The sequence below is a fragment of the Ovis canadensis genome, chromosome 14, assembly GCF_042477335.2.
Source record: "Ovis canadensis isolate MfBH-ARS-UI-01 breed Bighorn chromosome 14, ARS-UI_OviCan_v2, whole genome shotgun sequence".
Classification (NCBI taxonomy): domain Eukaryota; kingdom Metazoa; phylum Chordata; class Mammalia; order Artiodactyla; family Bovidae; genus Ovis; species Ovis canadensis.
Genome location: NC_091258.1, coordinates 38,548,151 through 38,568,565, shown reverse-complemented (window position 1 = coordinate 38,568,565; position 20,415 = coordinate 38,548,151). Strand labels below are relative to the sequence as shown.

General features: G+C 47.4%; 1 protein-coding gene across 1 annotated transcript; it reads right to left on the bottom strand.

The window, feature by feature from the left end:
* Window positions 1-436: 436 nt before the first annotated feature.
* CCL22 (C-C motif chemokine ligand 22) lies at window positions 437-8,575 on the bottom strand. Its single transcript, XM_069551226.1, has 3 exons — window positions 8,413-8,575; window positions 6,915-7,038; window positions 437-2,489 (listed from the first exon to the last, which is right to left on the bottom strand). Exons 1-3 carry the CDS (start codon window positions 8,483-8,485, stop codon window positions 2,405-2,407), a joined length of 282 nt encoding a protein of 93 aa, XP_069407327.1. The 5' UTR covers window positions 8,486-8,575; the 3' UTR covers window positions 437-2,404.
* Between the last annotated feature and the right edge of the window lie 11,840 nt (window positions 8,576-20,415).

Below are 20,415 nucleotides of genomic sequence, written 5' to 3'. Positions count from 1 at the left end.
GCGAGAAGACAGAACCTTGTATGAAGCTGAGCCACTGAGATTTGTGGGGTTGCTTTTGCAAGTAGCATCTCCTGACTAATACACTGTCCTCTGTCTCTGTGTTCTCCCTTGAAGGGGGAGGGTTAAGGTTGGGTTATTGAATGAGTGAATGAATATGCTTCTCATAGATCTACCCTTGAGGACTGAATGAATGATTTCATCAACTCCTCCTGTCAAGTGGTCCCAGGGTGGACACATGTCTGGGGTTCCCTGCTGGCACCTGCTCAGCTGCTTCCCAGGTCCTGGGGTCTGGGTGAGACTCCCCACCCTCTCACAGGGTGACCTTGGGCAAGCCAGATCATGTATCAATGTCAAGGGCTTCTCCATCGGGAGAGAGGGGGCCGTGGGTCTCCTGCCCTACCTCATAGGAACAGCACATGCCAAGGAACAAAGCAGACACTGTGGCAGAGGATTTATTTTCCAGAAGGCCTGAGGGGCAGGGGCAGGGGCAGGGGCAGGACAGGGGCAGAGGGAGGTTCCAGAACACTTGAAGGCCATGCGCATGTGCAGCGGGCAGGTTAACACTTCTAGTACCTGTAGTGGCAAACGTCCTTGGGCTCTAGGAGGGGACAGAAGCCCTGAAAGACTCTGATTTTTATGCCTGGCAAAGCCACATTCTCTGTGGCTTCCACCTGAGCCTAACAGCAAATCCCTTAAGATGGGTATGCCCATTCTTAAGTGAGGCTCAGGGAGGTTAAACATTCTCCTCAGGGTCACACAGTGACAACCACCCTGCCATGCTGCATCAGGCTCCCTCAGAAAGGAAAAAGCAGATACCTGGGGAACCTGTTGTCCCCAAAGAGGTGGAGATAAGTCCTAAATCCCAGTCATTAGCCTGGCCACAGCCACCTGAGAACAACCTCCATTCAAGGCTCTTTTCCTTAACTATACCCCACACATTCACCTCAGGGGTCAGGAAATCACTGCCTTGCTCCCCTCCCACACATTTCCTAGAAGTTCTTCCCATCATTTATTTGGCCTTTTAAGCGTTTGCCCTCTTTACTTATACAAATATAACTAGAGCTTATAATACCAAGCCAAGTGTAGTCATTCACACTGTGGCATGAATTTCATTATTAGCTATTTGGGAAAGGAGGAAGAAAAAATGAAGGACTCTGGAGAGTCCCTCTGAAGAGATCAGGCCTGGATGTTGGAGGTTGGAGGGGCAATAAAAACCCTAGGGAAGCAAGAAGGTTAAAGACTTCTAACATGCAGGTAAAATGGGGAAGAGAGGTGAATCTGGGCAAATTTGAGGCTTCCTAATGGACCCCACCAGCCCTTCTCTGCTGCTGCTGCTGCTAAGTCGCGTCAGTCATGTCCGACTCTGTGCGACCCCATAGACGGAAGCCCACCAGGCTCCTATGTCTCTGGGATTCTCCAGGCAAGAACACTGGAGTGGGTTGCCATTTCCTTCCCCAGTGCGTGAAAGTGAAGTCGTTCAGTCGTGTCCAACTCTTAGCGACCCCATGGACTGTAGCCTACCAGGCTCCTCCACCCATGGGATTTCCCAGGCAAGAGTACTGGAGTGGGGTGCCATTGCCTTCTCCAAGCCCTTCTCTAGATGATCCTAAGTCTCTGTGCTGATGCATGAGAGCCTTTGGGAAGCAGGAGAGAGAAACTACTTTTACTGACTCAGTCTGCAGCCTCTTACTGAGCTCTGATTCTGAACCAGCCCCTGTGCTCGTGCTGGAGGCCAGGAGACCAAAGTAACTCAGGTGTGGATGCTGATCTAGCTGGTAGGGCTGGAGGACAAGCTCCCAAGTCCCAAGAATTCTGGGCAGATGGCAATCAGTGTTGTTAAAGGGAGGCAGAGGGCCCATGGAAATTTAAAAAACTGAATCTCAATTACTGGCTGCTTAGGTTGAGTGATGATGCCCTGGAGGATAGATGGGGGCAGACAGGTGCAGAAAATGGAAGGATATTCTGGGTGTCAGGAGCAGCCCAGGAAAAGAGCCAGAAGTGGAAAGGTATGACATGGGTTGGGAGAACAGGGAGCTGGAATCCAACATGCATGAAGGGAAATGAGGCAGGACTGGAGACTGAGGTGCCAGGCTCAGGAGCTCTGGCCTCAGCTGAGGGCAATGGGGAGCCATGGAAGGGTTTGGAGCGGAGGAGTGACTGACCAGGGTGGTGGGTCCCCTGGCTTTGGTGGGGCAGAGGGTGGGTTGGAGGGTAAGAGGGGAGATGAGAGTCACAGCTGGAGGCTTGACTGAGGGTGACAGCTGCAGGGATTGAGATCTCTCAGCACTGAGAGAGTCGTTGGCACAGGCTCATGTCAGGAAGCCGCTGTTTAACAGGAGGGAGGTGGGGATCCATGAGCCTTCCTGGAGGAACCAAGGCCACGGTCATCAGCGCAGGGCCTGCCTCATTGGTTCAGCTTCTGGAGAATCTTCTTCACCCAGTGCTGTTTGGGGTCAGCACAGATCTCTCGGTCCTTCACGGTCAGCAAGCTGGAAGGCAGAAACACCAGGAGGAGAAGGAAGCCTCATTAGCATGCAGCAAGGATGCCATGGTCCACTGCAGATGGTTTGCATACAGCAGGTGACTCATAAATGCAGGTGACTCACATGTCTTAAGAAGGACAGGGGGAAATAAACATCAAGGACTCCCCATACCTTCAGCCCCAGCCCCAAGCGCCAGGACAGGCCAGGAAATAGAATGCCCAAGAGGCTCATAATCACTGCTGACACTGTCTTGGGAGAGAGTATCAGGCAGTGGCCAAGAGCATGAACTTTGGAACCAGCTTATCTGGATTAAAGTTCTAGCTCTGCCACTTGTTAGCGAGTCCCTTAACTTCTCTGAGCTTCTGTTTTCACATTTGTAAAATGGGCATGATAATTGTGGTCCAACTTCCTGGGAATCTGGTAATGATTTGATGAATTAAAATATAAACTGGAGTGCTCAGAACAGTACACAGCAGACAGTAGATGCAATATAATTGTGCCAGGAGCTGGCCCGAAGGTCTTTTTTTTAACTTTTTTTTTAAAAGGCAGAGGAACCAGAGATCAAATTGCCAATATCCGCTGGATCATGGAAAAAGCAAGAGAGTTCCAGAAAAACATTCATTTCTGCTTTATTGGCTATGCCAAAGCCTTTGACTGTGTGGATCACAATAAACTGTGGAAAATTCTGAAAGAGATGGGAATACCAGACCACCTGACCTGCCTCTTGAGAAACCTATATGCAGGTCAGGAAGCAGCAGTTAGAACTGGACATGGAACAACACACTGGTTCCAAATAGGAAAAGGAGTACGTCAAGGCTGTATATGGTCACCCTGCTTATTTAACTTATATGCAGAGTACATCATGAGAAACATTGGGCTGGAAGAAGCACAAGCTGGAATCACGATTGCCAGGAGAAATATCAGTAACCTTAGATATGCAGATGACACCACCTTTATGGCAGAAATTGAAGAAGAACTAAAGAGCCTCTTGAAAGTGAAAGAGGAGAGTGAAACGTTGGCTTAAAGCTCAACATTCAGAAAACTAAGATCATGGCATCTGGTCCCATCACTTCATGGGAATAGATGGGGAAACAGTGGAAACAGTGCCTGACTTTATGTTTCTGGGCTCCAAAATCACTACAGATGGTGACTGTAGCCATGATATTAAAAGACGTTTACCCCTTAGAAGGAGAGTTATGACCAACCTAGATAGCATATTAAAAAGCAGAGATATTACTTTATCAACAAAGGTTCATGTAGTCAAGGCTATGGTTTTTCCAGTAGTCATATATGGATGTGAGAGTTGGACTATAAAGATGGCTGAGCCCTGAAGAATTGATGCTTTTGAACTGTGGTGTTGGAGAAGACTCTTGAGAGTCCCTTGGACAGCAAAGAGATCTAACCAGTCCCTCCTAAAGGAGATCAGTCCTGGGTGTTCATTGGAAGGACTGATGTTGAAGCTGAAACTCCAGTGCTTTGGCCACCTCATGTGAAGAGTTGACTCATTTGAAAAGAGCCTGATGCTGGGAAAGACTGAGGGCAGGAGGAGAAGGGGACGACAGAGGATGAGATGGCTGGATGGCATCACCGACTCAATGGACATGAGTTTGGGTAAACTCTGAGAGTTGGTGATGGACAGAGAGGCCTGGTGTGCTGCGGTTCATGGGGTCGCAAAGAGTCGGACACGACTGAGTGACTGAACTGAACTGAACTAATAAAAGTCACATGATATAAAAATACTATTTTAACCATATTTAACTGGACAGTTCAGCGGCACTAAGTACATTCACATTATTGTGCAACTCTTACCATCATCCATCTCCCGAATTTTGCACCTTCCTAAACTGAAAGTCTGTCCCTATTGAACATAACTCCCCACCCACCCTCCCCACTCTCTGGCCCCTGTCATCTACCAATGTACTTTCTGAATATGAATTCAACTATTCCTAGGTACCTCATAGAAGTGGAATCAAATAGTATTTGGCTGCACCTAATGTGTATTGAAATGCATTTTTAAGGTTCACTTGATATATGTTGGCCTGAACTTTTAACATTGATTTTCTTCATAAATCTCTCAACAACCCTGTGAGCCTCCAGTGTTCTATCTGCTTCACAGTGAGGAAAGTGAGGCTCAACGACGTAAAGCAACTTGCCCAAGGGCCACAGCTGGTAAGACCTGCCTCATCGTGCTTGCTGTAAACTGGACGCTCTGGGGCAGGGCCTTCAGAGAACGTCCCCATCCGGGCCCGCCGCGGAGAGACCTGAGCACAGACAGGAGTGGGGAGCAATAACCCAAAACCACGTGGCAGTTGTGGGCTCGGGCTTCCACTTTTGCCAGAGCTGCAACAAACACCCCTGATCTGCACACATGTGCGCGCACATACACACAGATGACCAATGAACAGAAAGAACAAAGAAGGCAGCAGAGCAGGATTGATCTTGGCCGTGGACAGCCTGCCCTGGCTGCTCTGTGGCACCAGACAAGGCTCGGCCTCTCTCTGAGCTTTGATCTTCCCATTCATCGAACCACATTCCTTCTAGAATCCCTTCCGGCTCAAGATCCAATAATCACATGTGTCCCTGGTGGCTCAGTGGTAAAGAATCCATGTGTCAAGGCAGGAGACTCAGGTTCAATCCCTGGGTCAGGAAGATCCCCTGGAGAAGGAAATGGCAACCCACTCCAGTGTTCTTGCTGGAAAATCCCATGGACAGAGGAGCCTGGTGGGCTACCTTCACGGGGTCGCAAAAGAGCAGCTAAGAAACTGAGTGACTAAACAACAGCAACCGCCTCTCACTGAGCATCTATTACACGCCAGAAATTGGGTATTACACCTCCCGCTTACTATTATCATGCCCTGCGATGCTCAAAAAGGCCCCAGAACTCACTGTGTCCATTTATTCACCTGTAGAAAGGAGATTTCACAGTAACTACTACACTGAGTTGTTTGAAGGACTAATATTTGTTAATATTTATAAAGTGTTTATAACAGTAACTGGCATCTAACAAGCACTCTCTACACATTTGATAAAAATAAATGAAGGTGGTCATTCTCATTATACTGATGGGGAAACTGAGGCCCAGTGTTGAAGTGACCAGAACCCTGGCAGGGCTTCCTGCTTCAGTCTTCTTGCATTTTATCCCTTTGAGGGGTGGAAGATGAATGAGAAGGATGAAGATGAGAAGATGGCACAGACCCAAAGAGGATCATAAATCCCCAGGTTCAAACACCCCACCCCCAGCAGACTCCAGGCCAAGGAAAAGGAGCCAAAGAAGCTGAGAGAAAGCAGCAGAGGAGAACAAGGACCCAAGAGTCCTGATTCCAGCCTGGGCAACCTTGAGCAAGCCGTTTCTCCTCACCCCATCCTGAGCCTGTTTCTCCATCTGTGAAGTGGAAATAATAGCACCTCCTTGTAGGATCACTATGAGAATGAAACAGTCATGCTCAGAACAGTGCCTGGCCCAGAGGAAGCACTTAGTGTCAGCTCTTAATATTCTCCTGGTAAGCATGGGTCGCCTCATTGAAAGGGAATGAGATAATGCAGCAAATGAGATAATTTGCAGCAACCTGGATTGACCTAGAGACTGTCACACTAAGTGAAGTAAGTCAGACAGAGAAGGAGAAATACCATAAGACATCCCTTATACGTGGAATCTAAAAGGAAAGGATACAAATGAACTTACTTACAAAACAGAAAGAGACTCACAGACTTGGACAACAAACTTATGGTTCCTGGGTGGGCGAAAGGACGGTGGAGGAGGCACAGTTAGGGAGTTTGGGATGGACATGTACACACTGCTACATTTAAAGTGGATAAGCAACAATGGCCTACTATATACAGCACAGGGGACTCTGCCCAGTGTTACGTGGCAGCCTGGACGGGAGGGGAGTTTGGAGGAGAATGGATATATGTATATGCATCCCTTTACAGGTCCCTTTGCTACTCATCTGAAATCATCGCAACATTGTTTGTTAATCAGCTATATACCAATAAACAAAAAGAAAAAAGAATGGACTGCCTCAAATAACTAAATCTCAGGGCACTGGTGATCCAAGATGCTTCTGATGGGAACATCTTTGCTGAGTCAGCCTACTGCCTGTCCCCTGGACCCTACACTCTACAGCAGCTTTACACTACCTATCTCACCATGCCCGAGGATGCCCCCTCTGGGGTCTCAGAACCAGGCATGTGCTGCCTGGCACAAAGGAAGTGCCTGATAAGATCTGTCGTATGATCACATGGTTGTTTTTTTTTTCCTGGTACACCCAAGCCTCAGCTGAGCCACCTAGTCCAGCCAGGGACTCCCCTGGCATCTGGGCATCCAGCTGCATTCCTCCAGCCCCGGGTGGAGCCCACCCATGTGCACCCGGATCCTCCTGGGCAACACCCCTCAGGCTGTCTAGGGCCTTGCCTCCCCAGCTCCCTACTCACACCACGCCAGGCCTCCGGCAGGAATTTGAAGTCCAGTAGTAATATTTCACCAAACGCAGGGGCAGAGGGTAACGGATGTAGTCCCGGCAACAGACGCTGTCCTCCACGTTGGCACCGTAGGGGCCTGGGGGAGAGGGTTGTTCAGAGGTGTCACAGGCTGGTCTCCCTTGGCCCTCACCTCTGACTCAGTTTTTCTGTTCTCATGCGAAAAGTTGGTGTCCAAAGGATTCTGGGTGTCAAAGACCCCGCTCGTGGATCTCTAAGAAGCCACTAAGCACCCGGAGTCTACACTCTGCACCAGCCAGCTCAAAGGAGAGGGAGTCAGACTGACTGAGCATCAGCAATGCCCTAAGGGGACTTCCCTGATGGTCCAGGGTTTAGGACTCTGTGCTTCCACTGTAGGGGGCACAGGTTCGATCCCTAGTCAGGGAACAAGGATCTCTAAGTGATATTAGCACTCCCCAAACAAACAAACGAAAAAACAATGCCTAGTGTGGCCAAGTGTAAAAAACCCACCAAAACTCAACGAAACAAACGGTACAATGCTGAAGCTCTAGATGGGACCCAGAGACTCTGAACAGGAAGGAGCCTTAGAACTTTGCTATTTGAGGTGAGGTCCGTGGACCCTCATCAGCATCACTTAAGAGCTTGTCAGAAAAGCTCAGGACCTCATCCCAGCCGGGCTGAATCAGATGTGCACTTTGAAGAACTCTCCAGGTCTTTGGAGAATTTCCCTTCAGCTCACATCTACTTTAATCCCCTTCCTGGAGCAAATGGTGAGAGTGGGGTCCAGAGAAGGAGGTGGATTTGCCCAGACCACACAGCAGGACCCGGGAGAGTGTCAGGTCAAGGGCTCAGACAGAGTCCAGTCACCCAAGCCCCGGTTTGAGTCTCACTCTGCCCTGAGTCACGTAACAGCTCTGAGACCTAATTTCCTCCTCAGATCCAGGGGGTAATAATAGTACCTACTCTCTGGGGCCTTTAATGCAGGGAAGAGTGCTCAGGAACCCCAGTAAATGAGCAATCCCAGCCCAGTCTTCATTCCCCTACCCAACCCAGGGCAGAAGAGCAAATCTTGAGATGGAGAGAGAAATCAACAGCCCAGTGTTGAGGGGAAGTTCTGGAGCAAAAATGGGGCAGCGAGATGGCAGGACCAGTCTTCCAAGGGAATAGCCCTTACCCCTGCTCCCACCTTTCCCCACCCAGGCTGTCCTCCTTCAGGGGCTCCTTCTCCACACCCCAAGACCCCATCCTTGAGTTCTCTAGGGGGACCCTGGGCCATGCCCACCACCACCCCTAACCCAGCTGAGGCAGACCCTAGACTCCAAGCCTTCAGCCCTGCTTATTTAACAGACGTAAAGACTCAGGTCTGGTAGAAGCAATGGGAGTAGCCCAACAGCCGACAGCCTGGCATCTTCGGCTCTCAGTTCAGTACTCTCTCCACCGCTAGTGTCTGACCTTGACTTCTGCAGAGAGCCCTGCCTCTTCCCAATCTCACCTGCCTCTGTTGCTTGAAGTGTCATAGCCAGGAGGATGAGAGCAGCCAGGAGAGGGGTCTGCAGGCTGGCCATCGTTTTGACCTGTATCCCAGCTCAGGTGTCTACAATCTCCAAAGGACAGAGAGGTCTGGTATTTAAATGCTTGCTACACCCACAAGCCTCAGACACTCTTAGTCACCCGTGAGGCCAGAGTCTCTGACATTCACATTATGAAAGAAGAACTCCCGCTTCCTTCAAAGAGGAGGAAATTCTCTGTGGCCAGTAGTCACTCAAAGGGGACCCCCACGCTCACCTCTCCCTGAGTCTCAAGAGATGTGAAATCCCCCTCAAGCTGGGCCTCTTGGAGGCCTGTGCTCCCTGGGGTCTGCTGTCTGTGTAGTCTTGGCCATGTCACTGGATGTCTCTGGGTCTCAGTTTACCCATCTGGAAATGGGGGAGATGTTTTCAGAGTCCCACCGACTTACCCCAGTGGTCGTTTGTAAATCGAGTGAGAATGGGGACAGGAGACAAACAGCCCCAAGCCCTCGCCTGGAACTGAGGCCCGTCTTGTCCCCTTCATCCCCGTCTTGGTGACCTTCATCGTGGGTCTGTCTTCAAAGGGAGAAGCCTATGGACCCCTTGGCTTATTTTCTCTGCTGCATCGCCAGCGTCCTCCAGGGCTTCTCACAAGGTCTCAACTTGGGCCAGTTCACGGTCATTTACATTTCCAGGTTTCCTTGTGGCTCAGCTGGTAAAGAATCTGCCGGCCATGCAGGAGACCTGGATTCGATCCCTGGGTTGGGAAGATCCCCTGGAGAAGGGAAAGGCTACCCACTCCAGTATTCGGGCCTGGAGAATTCAATGAGTCACAGAGTCAGATTCGATGGAGTGACTTTCACTTTCTTTTTGTCCTTCTTTCCAGCTGTCTCTACCCTCTTCCTCAGCCACCCCCTTCTCAAACTACCACCATGTCCCGCTGACTCTACTTCCTAAGTCTCTCTCAGATCTGTCCCCTTCTCTCTGTCCCCATTGTCCCTGACCTGCCCTGGCCACCTCCACCCCAGGCTCAGGTGCTGGCCCCTCATTCCCCACTCCACAATGCAGTGACCAGAGGGAGCAGCCCTGATTCCAAGTTCCACGCACCTGCTTCAAAACCCTGCTGCACCCCCACTAAACCCATTCTCCTGATTGTGACCTTCAAGACCTCTATTCCAGACACGACCCTCCCCCCCAAACTGGTCTCCCTCCCATGAGGAATCACATCACTCTCCTCACAGTTCCTCAAAGAGGTCTGCGGCCTGCCCCTGGCCATGCATGCCCTTTCCACTTCCCTCCTGCATAAACTCCCACTCGTGCATCAAGAGCCGTTTGAAATGTCAGCCTCTAGGTAAGCACACCCCCTCAGGACTTAAAATTCTCTGGGGTGACCTAGAACATGGACTCAAACGGATTACATCATATTTTCTCTTTCTTGGGCTCCTCCCAGAAGCCAAATTGATTCATCTCTTGGAAAGCAGGGTCTTCATTTATTTGCTTGGCAGTCCACGGTCTCCCAAGACTGGGGTACATTGTGGGTGCTCAGAATACATCTAACGGAGGAGAAAAAAGGGACTTGCCAATAAGTGGCTGAGCCAGCCTAGAGTTCAGGACTCAGCAGTACTCTACTTGTAAAGGGATCCAGCCATTCATTTATTCATCCATTCCACAAATACTTATTGAGCCCTTGGTAGACAAAATAACAAACCCCTCAAAATGTCCACACGTAATTCCCTAAACTTGTGAATATGTGACCTTAAATGGTAAAAAGGACTTTGCAGGTGTGTTTAAGTTCAAGCCCTTCAAACAGAGAGACTTCCGGGATTATCTGGATGGACTCAATCCAATCTCAGCGTCATTACAAGAAGGGCCAGTAAATACGTCAGATACAGACAGGATAAGGGATGACATAAGCAGAAGTTTACGTGATAGGATGCTGTGAGCCCAGGAATGCAGGCAGCCTCGGGGAGGTGGAAAAGGCAAGGAAACAAATTCTCCCCTAGGGATTCCAGAAGGAAAACAGCCCTGCCAACCCCTTGATTTCATACCACTGAGACTGATTTAGGACTTCTGAGTTTCCAAACTGTGCATGGGTGCATACTCAGCTGCTTCAGTCATGCCTGACTCTCTGTGACCCCACGGACTGTAGTCTACCAGGCCCCTCTATCCATGGGATTCTCCAGGCAAGAATACTGGAGTGGGTTGCTGGGCCCTCCTCCAAGGAATCTTCCCCATCCAGTGATCAAATCCATGTCTCCTGCTTTGCTGCTGCTGCTTCTAAGTCGCTCCTGCATTGCAGGCAGATTCTTTACCCACTGAGCCACCTCTGAACATGCCACACGGGGCAACTAAGCCCGAGTGCTGCAACTGCTGAGCCTGAAACGAGAGAAGGCCCCAACTGCAACGGGAAGCCTGAGCACTGCAACTATGGAGCAGCCCCCGCTGACAGCAACCAGAGAAAGCCTGCCTGCAGCAGTGGGGACCCAGCACAGCCAAAACTAAATGAAGAAATGAAAAAGTGAGTGTATTTAATGCCACTGAACTGTATACTTAAAAAGTGGTTATAATGGTGAATTTTACATTATGTATATATTATCAATTAAAAGTAAGAAAACAAAAGCATATGAAAAGATATTTCACATCTTATGTCATCAGGGAATTGCAAATTCAAGCAATGAGGAGATACCACTACACACCTAAGAGAATGGCCAACGTCTGGGACAGTGACGACAGTGAGGATGTGGAGCAACATGAGCCCACTCATTGCTGGTGCGATGTTAAACAGGACAGCCACTTCAAAAGTCTGGAGGTTTCCTACAAGACTAAGTATGCTTTTACTGCCTGGTCCAATGATCACAATCCTTGGTATTTACCCAAAGGAAAACTGAAAAATTATGTCCTCACAAAAGCCTATAGTTTAGCAACTTTATTCCTAATAAAATTCCTGTCCTTCAGTAGGTGAATGGATAAAACGTGGTACTTCAGACAATGGAATTATTATTCACTGCTAAAAAGAAAAGAGCTATCAAACTGTGAAAAGACACGGAGGAAACTTAAGTGCATATTACCGTTATTGTTGTTTAGTCGCTAAGTCGTGTAGCCCACCAGGCAGCCCTGTCCATGGGATTTCCCAGACAAGAATACTGGAGTGGGTTGCCATTTCCTTTTCCAATGACTAGCTAAGTGAGAGAAGCCAATTTGAAAAGGCTAACTACTGTATGACTCCAACTATATGACCTTTTGGAAAAGGCAAAACTATAATAAAAAGATTAGTGGTTACCAGGGGTTAGAGGGAAGAAAAGATGAATAAGTGGAGCGCAGAGGAGTGTTAGGGCAGTGAAAATACTCCATATAATACCATAACGATGGATACACATCATTGTATTTTGGTCCATACCCATACACCACACACTAAGAGAGAATAAACCATAGTATTATAAACTACAATCAGTCCATACTGAAGGAGATCAGCCCTGGGATTTCTTTGGAAGGAATGATGCTAAAGCTGAAACTCCAGTACTTTGGCCACCTCATGCGAAGAGTTGACTCATTGGAAAAGACTGATGCTGGGAGGGATTGGGGGCAGGAGGAGAAGGGGATGACAGAGGATGAGATGGCTGGATGGCATCACTGACTCAATGGACTTGAGTCTGAGTGAACTCCGGGAGTTGGTGATGGACAGGGAGGCCTGGCGTGCTGTGGTTCATGGGGTTGCAAAGAGTCGGATGCGACTGAACTGAACTGAACTGATAGCCTTTGGTGGTTACAATGTGTCAAAGTAGGCTCATCAGTTGTCACAAATGCACACTCTGGAGGGGGATGTTAACAGCGAGGGAGCCATGCACGTGTGGCGGCAGGGAGTACCCAGGAAATTTCTCTACCCTCCTCTCAGTGTTGCTGTGAACCTAAAACTACTCCAGAAAATTGTCTTGAAAGAAAAAAGAAAGGTGTTACCCAGAGTCTAATCAAGCTCTAGCCCTGAATCCCATTTTATAAGAAATACAGGGTCTAGAGGAAGATGAATGATCCCACGAGAAGGCAGACAAGTCCAGAAGGTGGGACCTTCCAGGCCTCCTAAAAGAAAGCTGTCCGGGGATCAACACATAGTCAATGTTCTGATTTTACAAAATGTGGATCAGGGACATTGAAGATTAAAAGTGATTTAAGAGACAGTCAAATATGTACAATATATAGACTAGTTGAATCCTGATTTTGAGAAACAGTTATAAAAGATCTTTTCAGGATAAATGGAAATTTATTTATTTTTCTTTTTTCTTTTATTTTTAAAATTTTATTTTTAATCGGAGGATAATTGGTTAACAGTGTTGTGTTAGTTTCTGCTATACAACCACATGAATCAGCCATATGTATACATATATCCCTGGTGGCTCAGAGCTTAAAGCGTCTGCCTCCAGTGCGGGAGACCCAAGTTCGATCCCTGGGTCGGGAAGATCCCCTGGAGAAGGAAATGGTAACCCACTCCAGTATTCTTGCCTGGAGAATCCCATGGATGGAGGAGCCTGGTGGCTTACAGTCCACGGGGTCGCAAGAGTCGGACACGACTGAGCGACTTCACCTTCACCTTCACCTTCAAACATATATCTAGGCATCCCCGGTGGCTCAGCAGTAAAGAATCCACCTGCAATGCAGGAGACATAGGAGATGTGGGTTCCATCCCTGGGTCAGGAAGATCCCCTGGAGGAGGAGATGGCAACCCACTCCAGTATTCTTGCCTGGAGAATCCCATGGACAGAGGAGCCTGGCAGGAAGTGGTCCATGGATTCGCAAAGAGTCGACACAGCTGAAGTGACTAAGCACACAGGAATACACAGATCCCCTCCCTCGTAAGCCTCCTCCCCACCTCACCCCCATCATACCCGTCTAGGATACCATAGAGCTCCGGGCTAAGCTCCCTGAAACCAGGAAATTTAAATGTAATACGACATTAGGGCTTTACTGTTGATTTTCTTAGGTATGATAAAGACTTTAAAGGTGTGTAGGAGAATGTCTTTGTTTTTAAGAGATGCACCTGAAGTTTTTAGGGGTGAAATTCATGATGTTTTACTTTCAAAGAGTTCAGTTCAGGTGAGGTATTCATGTATATGAGTACATATTGATGTGTGTATATAGACAGACGTGTGTGTGTATATGTATGTGCGTATATGCATATGTATGTATGTACTGCACATACGTATAGGTGTAAGTGCATACAAGTGTGTAATACCTACATCTGTGTGTTGTATACATACACATGTAAGCATGTACACTTGGTATGTGTGTGCACGTGTGTATGTGCAAATGTGTGTTACGTGTGTGTGTATGCATATACCTGTACGATATCCCAGGGAAAGCAAACACAGCTGGATGTTAACCATGTTACAGTGAGGTGGTAGATACACTGGTGATCCTTAAACTGCTCTAACAACTCTCCTGAGCATTTTAAATGGTTCATAACAAAACATGGGGAGAAAAGAAGAAATATTTTTTAGATGTGGAAGCGATCTTGTGAAAAATGGACCGTCACTGGAGGGAGAGACACAGAACTGGTCTAATGGCTTTTCATCTGAACTTGGGGTTTCCTTCCACAGGGCCTCAGGGGGTGGGCTCAGGGGCTGCCCCCTGGAGAGCACCTTTGTCCCCAGCAGAGGCAGGGCCCCCAGCCTTTCCTGCTGACTCAGCCTCTGCTCCCCAGTGCCCCACTTCCCAGGGGCTCGGAAAGAGGGTGAGCCTCACCTGTGCCAGCCAGCCTGTGCTCCCCCAGCCCGCTCCGCCTGTGCAGGAGGAGAGGCAGGCACGGCACTCATGGAGCCCTGAGGTCACAGACAGGGCTCAAGGGACCAGCTGTTAGAAAAAGGCAAGGGGAGTTTCTCGCGGGCTGAAGGTGGGGAATCCCCGGCAGTTACCAAGGAAGGGGATGCTGTCCCTCTTCATGTGGAGAGCTGCCCTGTGCTTCTGTCCTTCCGCAATGCTGGCAATGCACGGGAGGCTCCCAGATCAAACTCTCCTTTCCCCAGGTGTCCTTCTTCTTCTGTGTAAATTATTTTTTCCTTATTTAAAAAAATACATAAAAGTGGAAACCACCCATGTCCATCAGTGGATGAATGGAAACACACACACACAATGGAATATTACTCACCTGGAAAAGGAAGGAAACTGTGACCTGTGCTACAACGTGGATAAACCTTGAAGACATTAATGCTAGGTGAAATAAGCCAGTCACAAAAAGACACATGCTGGAGGATTCCTAGAGGTATCTATGAGGTACCTAGAGGTGGTCAAATCCATAGGCACAAAAAGAAGAATGGTGATTACCAGGGGCTGGAGGAGGAGGGAATGGTGAGTTATTATTTGATGGGACAGAGCTTCTCTTTGGAAGATGAAAAAGTTCTAGAGGTGGAATGCGGCGACAGTAGCACAATGTAAATGAGCTTAATGCCGCTGAACTGCACACCTTAAAATGATTTAAAGCTTTGAAATGACTTAAAGCTTATGCTAAATTGCTGTTTATTTGCAGAGCTGTGCTGGACTCTTGTGACACCATGGCCTGTAGCCTTCCAGGCTCCTCTGTCCATGGGATTCTCTAGGCAAGAATACTGGGGTGAGTTGCCATTTCCTTCTCCAGGGGATCTTCCCGACCCAGGGGTCGAACTCTCTTCTGCTTGGCAGGCAGATTCTTTACCACTGTGTCATCTGAGAAACCCCTATGTGTATATTACCACTACAAAAATACAGTTATATGTAAATATGTATTTACACAAATGCTTAGCTTACATCTGGAAAGATATATAAACGAGTCATCACGTGAGCTGCCCCTAAGGAGGGACCTGGGCTAGTGGATGGGGCAGCTGTTTAGAGAGGAAAGGTTTGCTTTCCACCAAATACCCTTTTGAATGATTTGAAGTGTTTTCCATATGCATGACTGACCTATTCAGAAAGAAAAAAGTTTTAATTCATGCAGCCAAAAAAAAAAGAGAAAGGGTAGGCTGGAAAGCCATTTTCTCACCTCTGACTTCCCCTCCACATTTCATTTCCTTTTCTCAGAAGCAAACAAGCTTGATGATTTCTTATTTGTCCTTCAAAAACAGTCTATGTAAGCATATATACAAAGGCATTTCTTTGAAAGAAATGGGAGAAAGGCCTAAATAAGGAAGGGAGGAAGGGTGGGAAGGAGGGCAGCATATGTGTGTGTTAAGTCGCCTCAGTCTTGTCCGTCTCTTTGTGACCCCGTGGACTGTAGCTCCTCTGTCCATGGGAGTCTCCAGGCAAGAATACTGGAGTGGGTTGCCATGCCCTCCTCCAGGGGATCTTCCCGACCCAGGGATCGAACTTATGTCTTTTACGTCTCCTGCATTGGCAGGCAGCTTCTTTACCACTAATACTGTTCTGTTCCTTGCTTCTCTCACCTGAAATGCATCTTGGAAAAGTCCCTATCAGTAGTCTAGATCAGCCTCGTTCTTTCCAGTGGCAATCTGGTTTTTTCTGTATGGATCTACCAAAATTAATATAGCTGGTCTGCTTATTGATGGACGTTTTGGGGGTTTTCCAGTCTTTTGCATTTACATGCTTGCTTGCTGTTCATGAGGGGAACACATCTGGTGGATAAATTCCTAGAAGTAGTGTCTGGACTTTTGCTTCCACTGAGAGGCAAAGAGAAAGTCCCTGCCCTGAAGAGCTGCTGCCTCGGAGCTTCCTCTTTTCAGCAAAGCTGGAGGGGCCCTGGAGAGGGCTCCTCACGGGGCTCTGAGGACCACTCCAGGCTTCTGATTTCTGAGTGGCTGGGATCCCCACCCTGAAATTTTCTGGGGGAAACAGCCTGTCATCCATTTACATGGCAGGGAGGATATGAGCACCCCCAGATTGTCCCACAAATAGAAGGAAGAATATGCACGTTTATCTGAGGGCCTGGGGCAGCAGGTGGACAAGCCTGGGCCTTTGTGAGCAGAGAAAATTGATCAAGAGCCTGGCCAAGATGTGGCTGAGTCCAGAACTCCACCTGGGCCAGACAAGTGGACTGGGAAGCAAGAGGGAAATGGAGAAGGAAGGGTGAGGAAGAAGTAAAAGATCTGGGGATTAATTGGCACAGTGGCAACCACTACAGTAATAAGAGGAAGAAGGAGGAGGAGGAGGAAGAAGGAGGAAAAGGAGAAAAAAAGATGAAGACAGCCCATCGGTACTCACTGAGTGTCAGATGCACTGAACCTTGTGTTTTATACCAACTGTCTCATCGTCCCCCTGCTGAGAAGGGGCCACCATCCTCATCCCCAGTTCTCAGATAAGGAACCTGAGACTCAGAGTCCACAGCCAGTGAGTGGTGAGGCCTGAATTTACACTCAGGTCTGATGCCAGAGTCTAGGTGCATTCTAATCACTCATTTCTGTAGCCAGACTAGGACTGAAGGCACCAGTGAGAGTAATGAGCCTCATTAGAAGGGCTCAGATGGACTGAGAGTCCATCTCAGGCCAGTGCAGCCAGCGTTACCGTAAGTGCCCTAAGATGAGGAACCAAGGCTTAAAGAATGGAAGCCTGCTGCTAGGGCTACATGGAGTCTGGATTTGATCCTTTCTGTTGCTGTGGTTGTTCAATCTCCACGTTGTGTCCAACTCATAGCGAACCCATGGACTGCAGCACACCAGGCGTCCCTGTCCTTCACCATCTCCCGGAGTCTGCCCAAGTTCGTGTCCACTGAAGCGGTAATGCCGTCCAACCATCTGTCCTCTGTCACCCTAAGTTTTTTTATTTTGTTTTTTGAGATATAATTTATGTACTCTGAAATTCACCCTTTTAAAGAGTATAAAGGAAATAAACAATTCAGTGGTTTTTTAATATATTCACAAGGTATGTGTCCATTTCCATTAATTCCAAAACATTTTCATCACCTCAAAAAGAAGCACAGTGCCCATTAGCAGTCCCTCTCCATTTTGCCCTCTCCCCAGATCCTACTTTCTGTCTCTATGAGTCTGCCTTTTATGGACATTTCATATAAATGAAATCAGGCAATAGGTGGCATTTTGTGTGTTTCATTTTTAAGTTCTCAAGTTGCATCCATGTTGTGGCATTATCAGCACTTTATTCTTTTTATGACTAAATAATATTTCCTTATGGATATAACATATTCTGTTTATCCATTTGAATCCTTTCTATTTTGGGGCTGTTATGAATAATGCTGCTATAAACATCCATGTACAGGCTTTCGTATAAATCTATGTTATATGTGTGTCTAAGCAGGAGAAGAATTTCTGGCTCACATAGTAATTTTATGTTTAACTTTTTGAGGACCTGCCAGAGGGGCCTGGTGGGCGACTGTACATGAGGTCGAGAAAGAGTCAGACATGACTTAGTGACTACCCAGCAGCAACAGCAGAGTGTTTCCAAGGGGGATCTAACATTTTACACTCCCACCGACAATGTGTGAGGCTTCCAACTTTTCAGTTTTCTTGTGAACTCTTGTTATCATCTTCCCGTTTGGTTATAGCCATCCTGGTGGGTGTGAAGTGGTATATCATTGTGATTTCAATTCACATTTTTCCTAATGACTAATGATGCTGAGTATCTGATCATGTGAATATTGGCTATTTGTATATCTTCTTTGGAAAAATGTTTATTCATACCCTTTGCCCAGTTTTAAATTGGGTTGCTTATATTTTTGTTGTTGAGTTGTAACAGTTTTTTATGTATCCTAATATTTGATCTTTATTTTCTTCCATTCTTTGGCTTGTCTTTTCACTTTATTGATAGTGTCCTTTGGAGCACAAAAGTTTTAAATTTTGATGATACTAATTTATTTTTTATTTGGTTGCTTATAACAAAGAAAGAGTCATATCTAAGAAACCATTACCTAATCCAAGGGCATGAAGACTTAGCCTTATGTTTCCTTCTTGGTACTTTTAGCTCTTACATTTCCATCTTCATTTCATTTGGGGGTAATTTTTGTATATGATATGAGGTAGGGGTCCAGCTACATTCATTTGCATGTGGCTATCCAGTCCCAGCATTACTTGCTGGAAAGAATCTTCTTTCTTCATTGGCTTATCTTGGCACGCTTGTCATAAACCATTTGCTCCTGAATGTATGCTGTCATTTCTGGACTCTCAGTTCTAATCCATTGATCTGTATGCCCATCCTTGTGCCAATACTACTCTTCTATGACTACCATATTTTCTAATAATATTCTCAGAGGTTTTTTTTTAACTTTCAAATGAAATATTTCAAACATAGATAAAATTAAAATAAATTTGGGAACCTACAACCTAGATTTAATAGCAGCTGATATTTTGCTGTGTTTTGGTTCACTTTTTTTTTTTTTTCATTAAGAAGTAAAATAGTTCAGGGCTTCCCTGGTGGCTCAGTGACAAAGAATCCACCTGCCAATGCAGGAGTCACGGGTTTAAGCCCTGATCCGGGAAGATCCCACTTGCCGCGGAGCAACTAAGCCTGTGTGCCCTAACTATTGAGCCTGTGCTCTAGAGCCCAGGAACTGCACCTACTGAGCCCTCAAGCTTCCACTGCTGAAGTCCATGCACTTCACAATCAGCCACCGCTTCTAAAGAGGAGCCCCAGCTCACCACAGCTAGAGAAACGCAAGCACAGCAATGACGACCCAGCAGAGCCTCTGCTGCTGCTGCTGCTGAGTCGCTTCAGTTGTGCCCAACTCTGTGTGATCCCATAGACGGTAGCCCACCAGGCTCCCCCGCCTCTGGGGTTCTCCAGGCAAGAGCACGGGAGTGGGTTGCCATTTCCTTCTCCAATGCATGAAAGTGAAAAGTCAAAGTGAAGTCGCTCCGTCGTGTCCGACCCTTAGCGACCCCGTGGACTGCAGCCCTCTAGGCTCCTCCATCCATGGGATTTTCCAGGCAAGGGTACTGGAGTGGAGTGCCATTGGCTTCTCCAGCAGAGCCTATAAATAAACAAATAAAATTATTCTTTAAAAAGAAATAAAATAGTTTAGATATAACCAAAGTTATCTTATTCCTAGCCCCAGCCATTTCCCCTCCCCTCTGTCTCCACGGGTAACCACAAACCACCACTCTGAAGTTGCTGGGGTTCCTTTCTGAGGATGCCATTACCCTTTTATAGCCTTTTATTATGGTACTATTTTGGGGTCTTAATCGTTTATGTAAGCAGCATCATACTGAATGTAACCTTTTACAACTGGCTTATTTCACTCAAGCTTATGTTTGTGAGCTTTTTTCCCATGTTGACCCACATGGGTCTAGCACATTCATTTTCACTGTTGTATACAGCAAAGTCAAAACAGAACCAATCTATTGCTTGTTTAATCCATTCCCCTGGCAGTGGACATTTAGGTTTTTTCCAGATGTTGACTATTACTGAGAGTTCTGTAATGAGTGGACATCCTTGCCGGTGTCTTCCTGTTCTCTTCACCTTTTCACTCACTTTTTGCTCTAAGCTGGGTTCTCCCCTGAGGACTCTGCTTCCCCTGTAGCCTTCTTAACAAGCCACGGTTCTCTCCCTGAGGACCGCATACCACATGACTGGCATGGGAGAGGATCCTCTTCACTCCTCATAGATCCTTCCAAGCCAGCCTTTCTTCCCATCTTCTCCATTAAACTCCCAGATTCTTTGACATGCATGTCAGCAGACTCTCCATCCATCACTCACCCTTTGTTGCAGCCTTGTACACCTCTAGTCACTCCCCGTCCCACAGGTAACACTAGCTACCAGCTCATCGTCATTCCCTCCAGCATGATCCTGTCATAGTCATGATGATTTCAATAGCCAGCCTCTCAGTCCCATGACCTTCTCTGCTCCAATAAGCTTATCTTCCACCTACTTCAGCCCCTTACTCCTAAGATACATGTTGCCCAGCAACTGCCCAGCAACTGCAGTTGTATAATTTCAGTTTCACATACCCCACTCTCCAACTACCATCACCTCTCAGCCCAGCTCGTCAGCTTGAATATTCAATTCCAACAATCCTTCCACCACACTCAGATCAGTCCCATCTCTTTCCCTTGACCCTTGCTCTC

Excerpts from the sequence above, each read along its gene's own strand:
- CCL22 (XM_069551226.1), bottom strand. The coding sequence starts at position 8,485 with ATGGCCAGCCTGCAGACCCCTCTCCTGGCTGCTCTCATCCTCCTGGCT. Across the intron at positions 7,039-8,412 it reads ACTTCAAGCAACAGAGGCAG|GCCCCTACGGTGCCAACGTG; the intron begins GTGAGATTGGGA and ends CCTCTCCCCCAG. Across the intron at positions 2,490-6,914 it reads TGCCGGAGGCCTGGCGTGGT|CTTGCTGACCGTGAAGGACC; the intron begins GTGAGTAGGGAG and ends TCTGCCTTCCAG.